Below are 13,500 nucleotides of genomic sequence, written 5' to 3'. Positions count from 1 at the left end.
AAGAATTATCAATAATACCTAAGAGCTTCCCTTTTTAACTTTATACTTTTTAAGATACAGTTAAAAGAATTATTTTTTTGTGTTATTAAATTTCACAAAGCGTGAAAAAAAAATGAAATTTGAATTAATAGTTGCTCCCTCGAAAGCCTTGCGAAAATCAAGATGGAGGAAGGCAACATAAACAAACAATTGTGCAGATGAAAATATAGATTTTGTTTCTTTATTGTTGCCAACTAAAAACATTTGATTATGAAAATCGCTGTTTTAGGTTGCGGCTTGCTTGGTACCAAAATAGCAGGTAAGTTTTCAAATGTCACATGTAATTAACGTTACATAGTATGATGGTCATGCTTATTGATATGTTATCCGAAATTCCTCTGACAACTATTTCAGATCTGAAGTCTAATTTATATAAAACAGATTTCAGATCTGAAATAGTTATCGTATTACACAAAGAAAAATGTACTTTGACATATTGGTTGTACAAATGTTAACATTAGAGGTTTTAGATATAGTCTATTTAGTAATGACAGTAAGGAAGAACAGCTAGATGTTATAGATTTGAAAATACTTACATTATAAATTTATAGATTTTTTCTTCATATTAACACATATGGGATGTCAAATGAAACTTTGGTACATTACATGCACGGATCTATGGCGTGCGGTTCTGGATTCTCCCCATTGAATTTTCAGCGTTTTTTAAATTTATATAGTAATGTAACTAAAAAATGACCTTCTAAACATCCTGGTTCTTGGTCTGCACATTCAGTGCTGTGGATACCAAGATCAATTACTGAAGATTCCTTATTTTACGCAAGTACTTTATATCGTGAAATGGCCCTTAGATGTCAAATCGGGAGAACAATAATTCACGAGTAGATGTTTAATCTAGAGATTTTACATGCATTTCAGCATCATAAATTAAAATAAAAGCGAGTAATTTTATTTCGCCAGTGATGTTTCTTGTAAAATTATGCAATAATAAATTCCTCAGGTATATTTGGGAATCTACAGTAATGTCTTATTTTTCCTTTAGGAGAGCTGGCTTATCATGGTCACAGAGTGAATATCTGGGACATCAATATCCCGGCTCTAAACTCTGTGTTTAATGTCCTGGAAGATGACAAGAAGCAACTGAGAGAGGACGGCATTTTATTTCAGAAGAATTTTGTGGTAAGTGGAAGAAAAGTAAATAGACCCTCATCAATATGTAGGTGACATGTAGTAAAACCCCTCATCAAAATTTAGGTGACCACCCCTCTGTCTTGGGAGGGAGATTGTGTATAATAATATATTTTACTGAATTATTAATTTGTCAATTAACCCAAATCCAGTGGTAGACCCGCATTTGTCATTGTTTGTATGGATCTAAGTTTTACTATTAATTTCATATCAACAAGTTTACAATAATCATGATAATATTGGCAAATGAAAAAAGCAAAAACATTTTAAAAATTAAACAGGAAAAAAGACATATTTATTTTTCTTGCAAACGTGACCAAACTTGCATAGATAATGCATCTTAGAATGCAGAATGGCAGTTTTGCTTTAAATGTTTTATTCCTTGCTTACATAAATTATATAAAACACTGTGTGGTAAATCAGATATAAATGCATACATATGAATTTCACGAGATTGTGCCTGCTCTGGGAGTTACAGATGATGACATTTTTGGAGATAGAATTTTATTTTCTTTATTCTTTTTTAATTTTAAAAGGATGCTGTGGAATCTTTTTTAATATTTACATTTCCAATAAATTTCCCTATGATTCTTTACAAAATAGAAAACAGTTCATTTTCTCATGAACTACCATGAATGAGCATGAATATCTCAATTGTTATGTCATAGAACTGTACTTGACGTCAAAACTATAGTGCAAACTATTTTGCTTTAAAAATGAAGTTGAATGGCGTAATTTGTGGCAACTCAGCAGAAAAATAATGTAAATATAAGACATAAATTTAGTTTTGAAAATTTGTGAGGTGCATGTCAACTACGACGCTTCACGCCAGCATATTTATCATGAAGCGCTGGCGCGCTTCATGAAATATGCCGGCGTGAAGCGTCGTACGTAGTTCATGTCCTCATGAATCTTCAAAAATTAAATTCATTTCTTAATTATTTCATGGGGGTCAGTGTTCATGGGCAAGCAAAATTTTACTTGTTTATGGGGGACATAGTTCGTGGGTTACCAATTTAAATAGTAGATTCAGTGAATCAATATGTTTATAATGAAATAAACATTTGTGGGAATGTGAATTCTTGGGTACTGAGTGATCTACATTCTACAAACATTGGTCCCCCATGAACATTGATGATTCCACAGTAGTTGAAGTTAAGCTTTGGGACAATTTTTTTTTTTATGTAACTTCAATTCAACACATTCAATGACACTTTGATCCCTTTGATACAGGGTCAGGTGTTATGTATGAGTTTATTTTATCCAGGGTCAGGTGTTGTTTATGAGTTTATTTGATACAGGGTCAGGTGTTGTGTATGAGCCGATTGGAGGAAACTGTCAGTGATGCTGAGTTTATTTTTGAGGCTGTGAAAGAAGATTTAGAGATCAAGAAAGATTTACTGGAAAGTAAGTAAAGGAAACATGCATGCACCAGTTTTCATGTAGTTATATTGTATGCTTGATATCTTTATCATATTTATTACTAATAAATGGATTAAGGGGGTGGCATTTAGTAAAACCAATGATATGGTTCATCCCTTTCTCAATATGGACCTTCTAGTTTACAGGTATTTGACCTATTAATTTGAAATGATTTTAAACTAAATGTTCCTATGAAAAATCTGTCAGGCTATGAAAATTGTAAAAATATAAATTTAAAGGTGCTTAGACACAGATTTGAAGTTAATATTTTCTCAAATTTTCTGCATAATATCACGACTTATATATTGCAATAGCATTTCACACGAAAATATAATTAAAAACTTATTTTATCTAGAAATTATTGGAACTACGAATTCCTAGACGCGTTTGATTAGCACATCATTGCACTTTCACAAATTTTATCTTTATCCTTAATATTTAAGAAAAGAAGCGATTTTGTTGTGTATTAATGAAAAACATTACATCTATAATTCAGAAAATTCAGAGTAGAAATGTGCGAAAGCAAACCCTCTCACTAATATCGTCAGCCCGTGCTCAGTGTTGTGTACAGATCTTAACAAATTGAATACACCCGTGAGACGTAAACTGTTTTTGTAAACAGGGCACGAGCTCTGTTATTGTTAATGTTTACGATTCACCGGGTGTGTTCAATTGTTAAAGTCTGCACACACCACTGAGCACGGACTGACAATACTGTGAGTGGGTTTTGCTTTCGAACATTTCTACTCTGAATTTTCTGGATTATAGTTCTAATATTTTTCATTAATACACAACAAAATTGCCACTTTTCTTAAGTATTAAGAATAAAATTAAAATTTGTGAAAGTGCAAGGATGTGTCAATCAAACGCGTCCAGAAATTTGAAGTTTCAATAACTTCGAGATGAAATAGATTTTTATTTTATTTTAGTATGAAATGCTATAACAACATATAAGTCATGAAATTATACAGAAAATTTGAGAAAATATTAACTTCAAATCTGTGTCCAAGCACCTTTAATGTTAACAAATGAAATAAAAATTAAATTTTATTCAGGGTAGATCAAATTTAACTATTTGATTCTTTGAAAAGGTTTGTTTTAATTTATTTCTTCTTAAACGTAGTTGCTCTAAAATAAAAGCAATTATATTGAACAAATATTTTAAGCATTTGACTAAGAGACTTACATTTATCCTGTAAACATGATAAAGAATAACAATTAAATTTATTAATATATAATAAAACTGTAAGAAAATTAAGCTCAAGTTTTCAGATCAAATGATCTGTTCTTGTTACTGGAGATCAGTCATTAATTTCAATGGAAAGATTCATTTCATTTCCAGTATTGAAAATGTAATATATATTCTCTGTATATAAATTGTAGGGGTCTCTCACATTTGTAAAAGTGATGCCATTATTGGAAGTAACACGCTACGACTAAACATTGATGATGTCATGTCTGGAGTGTTGAACAAAGAGGTGAGAATGTACTGTATTCTAATCACTAAACATTGATGATGTCATGTCTGGAGTGTTGAAGAAAGAGGTGAGAATGTACTGTATTCTAATCACAAAACATTGATGATGTCATGTCTGGAGTGTTGAACAAAGAGTTGAGAATGTACTGTATTCAAATCACTAAACATTGATGATGTCATGTCTGGAGTGTTGAACAAGGAGGTGAGAATGTACTGTATTCTAATTACATGTACTAAAGTTAACATTGATGATGTCATGTCTGGAGTGTTGAACAAAGAGGTGAGAATGTACTGTATTCTAAGTACTAAACATTGATGATGTCATGTCTGGAGTGTTGAACAAAGAGGTAAAAATGTACTGTATTCTAATAACTAAACATTGATCATGATGTCATGTCTGGAGTGTTGAACAAAGAGGTGAGAATGTACTGTATTCTAATTACTAAATATTGATGATGTCATGTCTGGGGTGTTGAACAAAGAGGTGAGAATGTACTGTATTCTAATTACTAAACATTGATGATGTCATGTCTGGAGTGTTGAACAAGGAGGTGAGAATGTACTGTATTCTAATTATTAAGCATTATAATATCTGCCTATAGCCAATTATAGTCACGTCCACTACTGGAGAAATGACTGCAGAACTAGCTAGTTCATGTCATTACAGTGACATAATAAGGAAAATATTTCATAGAAAAAAATGTCATCTTAAGCAACTAGGCCAGAAAAAGCAGAAAAATTCAAATTGATATCCTTATGTAAGAAACTTTTTAAAGTATTTCAGTCAGGGTACCAATTAATTTTTAGTTAACAAATATTAAAACTTTTAGAATAAAAATATAAACAAAATATGGGGGGGGGGGGGACATGATATGTTTTTAAATTTATATTTCAAAGGAAAATATTAGAGAAAAATTTGTGAAATCTTTTTATTGAAGGCTAAAAATTCCTAGAAATTTAATACAATTACTGTATGTCACAATTTTAATTAATTTATATACATGCCAGCATCCTGCATGATATTTTTTTACAGCTGCTTTTCTAAATAGTGGCAATTTTACAATAAGGATAAAGTCTCTATATATAAAGAACCATTCATGCAATTGCACTTTATACAGTAAAACCTGATTATCTCAAACTCAGTGGGACAAAAACATTGAGATATCAAAGAGTCTGAGATATAGAAGTGAAGACCACCAATACATAATAAACTCACAGCTGTAAACTCTCCGTGACAAATGTGGTATTTATATGTACATGTAAAAGATATTAACATTCACCCTAGGTAAGTACTATATTATAACCACAACAAACCATGAGGCCATCATTAAAAATATCTTTGTTTCCCCTAACCCGACCCAAAAGTCTCAAGTTGGGTCGGTAGGTAGGTAAATTATTTTTTTTTTCTGACAGCAGGTTTTGGAATACATTCTGAAAAATTGAATAATATCTTTATAAGAAAGAACAGAAGAAACCAATTTTAAACCGAATATCATACAAATGAAGCAATATGTATGGTAAATTAATTCACAAATATTATTCATTTGAACTTGTAAAATATCTCAGGCCAGCGTAAATTTATTGAAATAGAATATTTACGAAAAACACAAGATTCGCAAATACTGAACCATCGGACATTCGAGTACATTTTTCAAACCTACTATCATCTTCGAGAACTTACACAGACAAAATGTCAAGGGCCTCGCGTGGCACAGTAATTCTAGTGTTTCGTTTTGGAGTCATGACGTAACTCGGGAGCTAATTCTAAGTCACAGGTCCCGACGTGGGACTTGCAGACTGGTCAGTCGAATAAGACCATAAAAAACGTAGGTCCAGTGTCGGAGTATAAATGTAGATGGCACGTAAAAGATCCCTTACTGATGCTTAATGATCAAAGGCCATAAGTGCCGAGTAAAAGTCTGAATTAAGAGCCCTCCACCGGCCCAACAAATTTTAAAGGTATTTTAAGCAAAGAAACAACCTGTTTTCAAGGGCCTAACTAAAGAAAATAAACTGGACGTCTCAGGAAGCCGTACCATAAGCAGATTTTAAAGATATCAACGCTATTTGGAAATAGTGTACATGTATAAACAATATATAATTCAACCAATCCATATCTAAAATGATTAAAGTTTCATATATCTAATTTTATAGTCACGGAGTCAATACCCCATAAATAAAAGGAATAAAGAAACGACATCTGAATTATATTCATCAAATGAAATAATCATACAAAGACATATCTACAACTCCTATGGTCCTTTGTAGTAAAAATAGGATCATACATGAACTGTTTATTAGATCGAAACAAATCAAATGCAGTGAAATTTATTGATATGTATTCACAAGGAGCGCCCCTCATCTACTCATGAGGCAGGCTTTGCTATGCTTACTACGTACGTTAATTTTAGAAGACACATTTTTAAATACCATCTTAACACTTCTTAGTCATGGTACATTAATTCACGAGATGTCTCAAGAGTGTAGGATTCTAATAAGTTAAAGATATAATAAGATTGATACGTCACCATTGTTTTACAACACGAACTAACCCTCTGTGGCCACATGTTGTCGGCACCAAATGAGAGTAAAACAAAAGCCGCCATTCTGATAAAAAACGGATTTTGATGAAATTGTATTTTATAAATTTGATAAACAATGAAAAAAAATATTTAAATAATCTTATTAAAAAACTTTTCAGTCGGCACGATTTAAGTGGGTCGGTCGCGTTAGGGGAAACAAAGGTATTTTTTATTTTGGCCTGATAATATTTTGGTTTTACACTATAGAGATCTCTAGGACTACGTTTCCTTTTTCCTGTGTACTACATTCCAGAGGTAGAAATCAACCCTGCCAGTTTTACAGCACAAAAGTCAATTCAGAAAGGTAACACAATAAATTATGTGAACTAACTTTTAATAGTTTATTTGTATGTAAGAAATACCCGTGAGGTTCGTATCCTTTTTTTTTTTACATATGAATATTTATGCCGCAAACCATTCCTTGTATGTTAATGAAAAAAAGTTTCATCATGAAATTTAATAGTCGTAGGTGAGTTCAAACTCATGAAATTTAATAGTCGAGGATGGGTTTCAAACTCACGAGTCACTAATAAAAATTGTCACTAATGATAGCTGGTTTACACCACTTGGTTTACTGTACAAACTTATTATTGTCAAAAATAATTAAAACTGTGACCTTGAGAAATGGAGCATGCACATTTGGCCTCCTTTGATTTTCTTAGGAAGAGTAACATATTTTTGTTTTATTAAGTGGAATATAAAAATTAAAACCTTGGCTTTCTTTGGAAAAATAAAACAAGACAAAAATTTATCAGAATGTACAGTAGGTAGGGAAAACAATACACAAGAAATGATTTATTGATGATAATGATTTATTTATAGCTACCTGGTAATTAATTTTTTGGATGTATCTTGCAGTACGTTTGATGCTGGAGAGGATGGGGAAGACATTATTTTTTAGATCTGGAAATCATCCTCTGATTTTATCTGAAGAACAGAGAGAAGAAAGAAAAGCATGTAAGTTATAACAGAGAGAGAGAGAGAGAGAGAGGGAGGGAGAGAGAGAAGAATGAAAAGCATGTAAGTTATAACAGAGAGAGAGATAAGAATGAGTTATTACAGAGAGAGAGAAGAAAGAAAAGCATGTAAGTTATTACAGAGAGAGAGGGAGGGAGGGAGGGAGAGAAGAAAGAAAAGCATGTAAGTTATAACACAGAGAGAGATAAAAAATGAGTTATTACAGAGAGAGAGAAGAAAGAAAAGCATGTAAGTTATTACAGAGAGAGAGATAAGAATGAGTTATTACAGAGAGAGAGAGAGAAGAAAGAAAAGCATGTAAGTTAATTATTAAAGAGAGAGAGAGAGAAAGAAGCATGTAAATTATGTTAGAGAGAGAGAGAAGTTATGTCAGAGAGAGAGAGAGAGAGAGAGAAGAATATATATATTATGTCAGAAAGATAAAAAAGCCATATAATTCCAAACTGAGGCCACTTTGACCTACATCTTATACTTTAAAATCACAATGGGCAGACAACCAAAGGTTTGAATGAGAAACCCTTTTCCATTAACTTGCCCCATTATATACACAGCCTATAAAATCCAGGATTATTTTAAAGTAATATAGGATTTTTAAATTTATTTTCAGTGAGAGTGGAACAATTACTGAACTCCTCAGGAATCCCCTGTATGTTTGAGAAGAAGATCCCCGTTCTGTCACATGATGGTAATGTAGCCCCTGTGAAGGAGAGTCGCCGAGAGTCGACCACTGTAGACACGGAGTGTGGGATTTGTATGAACAAAGCACGTGACTGTCTCTTGTGTCCCTGTCATCACATGATCACATGTTACGAGTGCTCCAAAATGTTACACAACCGTCGTGACGGATGTCCGATCTGTAGAAAGGACATCACAGAGGTTATCCGAGTCTATCATTCCTAGGAATGAGATAGATGTACCAAGTCTATCATTCCTAGGAATGAGATAGATGTACCGAGTCAATCATTCCTAGGGATGAGATAGACGTATACATGTATAATCTGAGTCTATCATTCCTAGGGATGAGATAGATGTATACATGTTTAACCTGAGTCTATCATTCCTAGAGATGAGATAGATGTATACATGTATAACCTGAGTCTATCATTCCTAGAGATGAGATAGATGTATACATGTATAACCTGAGTCTATCATTCCTAGGGATGATATAGATGTATACATGTATAATCTGAGTCTATCATTCCTAGGGATGAGATAGATGTATACATGTATAACCTGAGTCTATCATTCCTAGGGATGAGATAGATGTATACATGTATAATCTGAGTCTATCATTCCTGAGAATGAGATTGATGTATACATGTATAACCTGAGTCTATCGTTCCTAGGAATGAGATAGATGTGTGCATGTAGAATCTGAGTCTATCAGTCCTAGGGATGAGAAAGATGTATACATGTATAATCTGAGTCTATCATTCCTAGGGATGAGAAAGATGTGTGCATATAGAATCTGAGTCTATCATTCCTAGGGATGAGATAGATGTATACAATCATGTAGAATCTGAGTCTATCATTCCTAGGGATGAGATAGATGTATACATGTATAACCTGAGTCTATCATTCCTAGGGATGAGATAGATGTATACATGTATAATCTGAGTCTATCATTCCTGAGAATGAGATTGATGTATACATGTATAACCCGAGTCTATCATTCCTAGGAATGAGATAGATGTGTGTATGTAGAATCTGAGTCTATCATTCCTAGGGATGAGATAGATGTATACATGTAGAATCTGAGTCTATCATTCCTAGGGATGAGATAGATGTGTGCATGTAGAATCTGAGTCTATCATTCCTAGGGATGAGAAAGATGTGTGCATGTAGAATCTGAGTCTATCATTCCTAGGGATGAGAAAGATGTTTGCATGTATCTTCCAAGTCTATCATTCCTGAGAATGAGATAGATGTGTACATGTATAATCTGAGTCTATAATTCCTAGGGATCAGATAGATTTATACTGATTTTTGTTAAGTTTATTCATTTTTGTTACTCAGTTTACATGTATTAATTGTTTAAAAGTCGTAAAGTCTTTCACAAATATTTTATTTATAAGTTAGCACTGTTGTTTAATCTAGAGATCTTTATTGTTTATCCATGTTGTAGAATATGGTTCTCTTTGAATATGACAATTGATATTCTTGCTTCTCATTATTACCGCTGAAAGAGACCAGCTTTAACAAGCCTTCTATACTGCAGTGAGTGACTCTCTGAGTCTCTCTGAACATATAAGTAAAACACCATGAATAAAACAAACCCAGAATAGTGAAGAAAACAAATTACTAGTCTGGGATATCATTGAATGTTGTATTATCCTTTAATTACAAGCATTTGAAAAGACAGGTTGGGAATAAGATTTGTGATTATTTTGTAGCATAATAAGTATGGAATGCTTATCATAGATTTACACTCAGCAAAGATCTTTCTCTCTCTCTTTTTTTTTTTTTTTTTTTGGTTTATAATGGATATAATTAGATAAAGAGTTGAGTTTAAAGATTAAGTAAAGTTTCAGTGCCTGTTTAGTTCTCTCTTTCCTATCAAATGGATTGGTGCATTAAATATAAAGTGAATATTACATGTATTAACAACACAATTACCTATTTAGCATTCTGCATAGATTGATTTTGCTAATACAAAGGCCAGTGAGATTTTGATTCTCACTTTATAAGGAAATTAATACATGTATGTTACAATGTAAGATACGTACAATGTATGTTTATTTGTATCATGCGCTTTTAGACTATTGTTAAGATTTAAAAAAAATATATTGCCACAAAATATTTGATAATTAGAACACATAGACTTTTGTTTAGATGATTATAATAATGATGATGATGATGATAATGATAGTACTTTATTTAAAGAAATTAACTCGATTAGTGCAAGCACTATTCTTCCTTGGGGCCCTTTATGCATGTGTTATACAATTATGAATACAAAACAACAGTAACCAGATTAACAAGTACATGACATAGGAGAAATACATTTGAAAAAAAGTACACATATTAAATTATAAATATAAGTTACAAATCAAGAAATGTTGCAGCAATTAATAATATATTTTTCTATATTTTTACAAAAAGAATTGTGCAGTTGGTGAAAAACGTACATGTAAAGGTAATTTGTTCCAGAATTGAACACCTGAATATCTCAGATATTCAAGTGCCATACCATGAAGTGTTTTGTAAAGTAATACATGTATATAATGGATTAATGTTATGTTGTGCATTTTTTGTATTTATTGGTAGGACTCCTTAAAAATTTATGTAACATTCTGCATTAGTATTTTTAGCTCTTCTGAGCCAAAGGCTCAAAGAACTAATGCTATGGCCATTTGTGCGGCGTGCGGTGTGTGTAAACTTTTTAGAATATGGGCCATAACTCAAGAACCCCTTGGCCAATTATTGTCAAATTTGTCACAGGGTATCCTTGGCCCAAGGGCTCCCGTTTTTACTAAAACTAGGGTTGTGACCCTTAAACAAGGGGAGATAAATAGGAAAATAAAAACAAAAGTATTGGTTGCTAAAAAATCTTCTTCTCAAGAACCACGTGGCAGATTATCACCAAACTTACACAAAAGGATGAGGATATGTTGTAGATTAAAATTTGCATGGGGATTTACCCTGGGGCAAAGGGCGTGGTCTCAAGGTCACTTCAAAGTTGACCAAAAATTACATTTTATTAAAATGTTGACATTTTGCTTACTATAAGGACTAGGATCATCAAATCTTGTCAGTTGATGCATCTAAGGACCTCATATCATGTTGACTCAAAAGTAGGTCATGATGACCTACTTTTTAAATTTTGCGGCCATTCTTTTTCAAAATGATTTAGAGGCATATTTTGAACAATTTAAGGCCTATGATCATTAAACTTTGTCAGTTGATGTATCTTGGGTCCTCGAAGTACGTCAACTAAAAAATAGGTCACCTTGACCTACTTTTTGAATTTTATGGCTAATCTTTTTCAAAACAATTAAGGCCATTAATTTGAATACCGAGAGGTTTAGAATCATTAAATCTTGTAAGATGATGCATCTTGGGGCCATAAAACATATTTATTAAATAGTAGGTCACAATGACCTGCTTTTTGAACTTTGCAGGCATTCGATTTCAAAGCATTTTAGAGGCATAATTTGGACATTTTAAGGCCTATGATCATAAAACTTTGTAAGTTGATGCATCTTGGATCCTCAGAAAACGTCAACTGAAAAGTAGGTCACTGTGACCTGTGTCAATTTATATGACTATAATTAAATATTTCAGGTACTAATTGACTTGGAATCATCAAACTTTTTCAGTTGATGCATCTTGGGTCTTCGGAGTAGGTCGAGTGAAAAGTAGGTCACCGTGACCTACTTTTGAAAATTTAGGGCTTAAATTAAATATTTTAGTACTTATTGGCTTAGAATCATCAAACCTTGTCAGTTGATGCATCTTGGGTCTTCGAAGTAGGTTGACTGAAAAGTAGGTCACCGTGACCTACTTTTGAAAATTTATGGCATTATTTAAATATTACTGGTACTTATTGGCTTAGAATCATCAGACTTTGTCAGTTGATGCATCTTTGGTCCTCAGAGTACAACAACTGAAAAGTAGGTCACCATGACCTACTTTTTGAAAATTTATGGCTTTAATTAAATATTTCAGGTACTTATTGGCTTAGAATCATCAAACATTGTCAGTTGATGCATCTTGGGTCCTTGGAGTATGACAACTGAAAAATAGGTCACCATGACCTACTTTTGAAATTTTTTGGCTGTATTTAATATTTTTGGGTACCATTTGGCTTAGAATCATCAAAATTTGTCAGTTTATGCATCTAGGGTCCTCGGAGTAGGTTGACTGAAAAGTAGGTCACTGTGACCTACTTTTGAAAATTTATGACTTTAATTAAATATTTTGGGTACTAATTGGCTTAAAATCATCTTGGGTTCTCAGAGTGTGAATTGGAATTTCAAGGGTTTATCTAAATGTACAGGATACTTAGAGGCTTCAAATAGAAGTGATAGGTTGTACAGTTTATCAGAAGAGCGATTCAAGGCCCCCTGGGCCTCTTGTCTGCATTTTGTATTTTTTTTTAATGTTTAATTTAAATTTTAATCTGTAATGTATGTCTCATTATATTAATGGTTTACAGATAAAGTATAAGTTTTATGTGGAGTGTCCAAATTTTACGATCCTAGTTATTGCTGCATCCAATGAATTTCTTATAATTATGAAAGCCAGTCTGTATGAATAAATCAGAATAACTCAAAGACGTAAATTTCTGCAATGTTGCAATCCTACACCCCCGTGTACATTAATAAAAACAGTTTATTGTTTAATAAATTCATGCCTCAGAACATTATATTGTTGTGTACTTATTTATGAATACTGTTCAAATTTCATTGGTATTTATCTGAAGTGTGTTAAAACTACGTATAATGTTTTTACACTTCTGTTTATGAGGCCTTAAATTTAACAGAAAATCTTCAAAATAAAATATTGTATGCACAGTTTAAAGCTGATACATATTTAACTTAATGCATACAACTCTAAACTTTAACACAAATGACGAAATAATAGGAACAACGTACAACCCTTTTCCTTGAATAATGTTTGCAAAATCAAAGAAAATCATTTTCTGAAACATTTCTTAGAGCACTTAATTGAAAATGACCCACCTCCGCATTCTCATTGATTGCCTAATTACTAATGCTGATTTTAAGCACTCTGTATAACCAAAAGAAAGTTTATGATATTCGTCTCTTTTTTAAAAATGTCTTTGATATCGCTTGTTAATGAGGCAGGGTTATCAACAAATTATTGAGGAGATCCACGGAAATGTAGATGCAT

The 13,500-nt window shown here is 32.5% G+C and overlaps 1 protein-coding gene across 1 annotated transcript; it reads left to right on the top strand.

The window, feature by feature from the left end:
- The first annotated feature begins 193 nt into the window (after positions 1–193).
- On the top strand, positions 194–13,002 carry LOC133177755 (3-hydroxybutyryl-CoA dehydrogenase-like). Its single transcript, XM_061312660.1, has 7 exons — positions 194–298; positions 1,040–1,176; positions 2,487–2,592; positions 3,991–4,085; positions 6,874–6,970; positions 7,525–7,623; positions 8,252–13,002. Exons 1-7 carry the CDS (start codon positions 250–252, stop codon positions 8,542–8,544), a joined length of 876 nt encoding a protein of 291 aa, XP_061168644.1. The 5' UTR covers positions 194–249; the 3' UTR covers positions 8,545–13,002.
- The last annotated feature ends 498 nt before the right edge of the window (positions 13,003–13,500 follow it).

The sequence above is a fragment of the Saccostrea echinata genome, unplaced genomic scaffold, assembly GCF_033153115.1.
Source record: "Saccostrea echinata isolate AGI-Se365-2 ecotype Australia unplaced genomic scaffold, CSIRO_AGI_Sech_v1 ptg000002l, whole genome shotgun sequence".
Lineage (NCBI taxonomy): Eukaryota > Metazoa > Mollusca > Bivalvia > Ostreida > Ostreidae > Saccostrea > Saccostrea echinata.
The sequence above is the reverse complement of the archived record's forward strand: the minus strand, read 5'-3'. Positions and strand labels throughout refer to the sequence as shown.

Coding starts and splice junctions, on each gene's coding strand:
- LOC133177755 (XM_061312660.1), top strand. CDS start 250: ATGAAAATCGCTGTTTTAGGTTGCGGCTTGCTTGGTACCAAAATAGCA. Junction 6,971..7,524: donor ACAAAAGTCAATTCAGAAAG/GTAACACAATAA, acceptor TGTATCTTGCAG/TACGTTTGATGCTGGAGAGG. Junction 7,624..8,251: donor GAGAGAAGAAAGAAAAGCAT/GTAAGTTATAAC, acceptor ATTTATTTTCAG/TGAGAGTGGAACAATTACTG.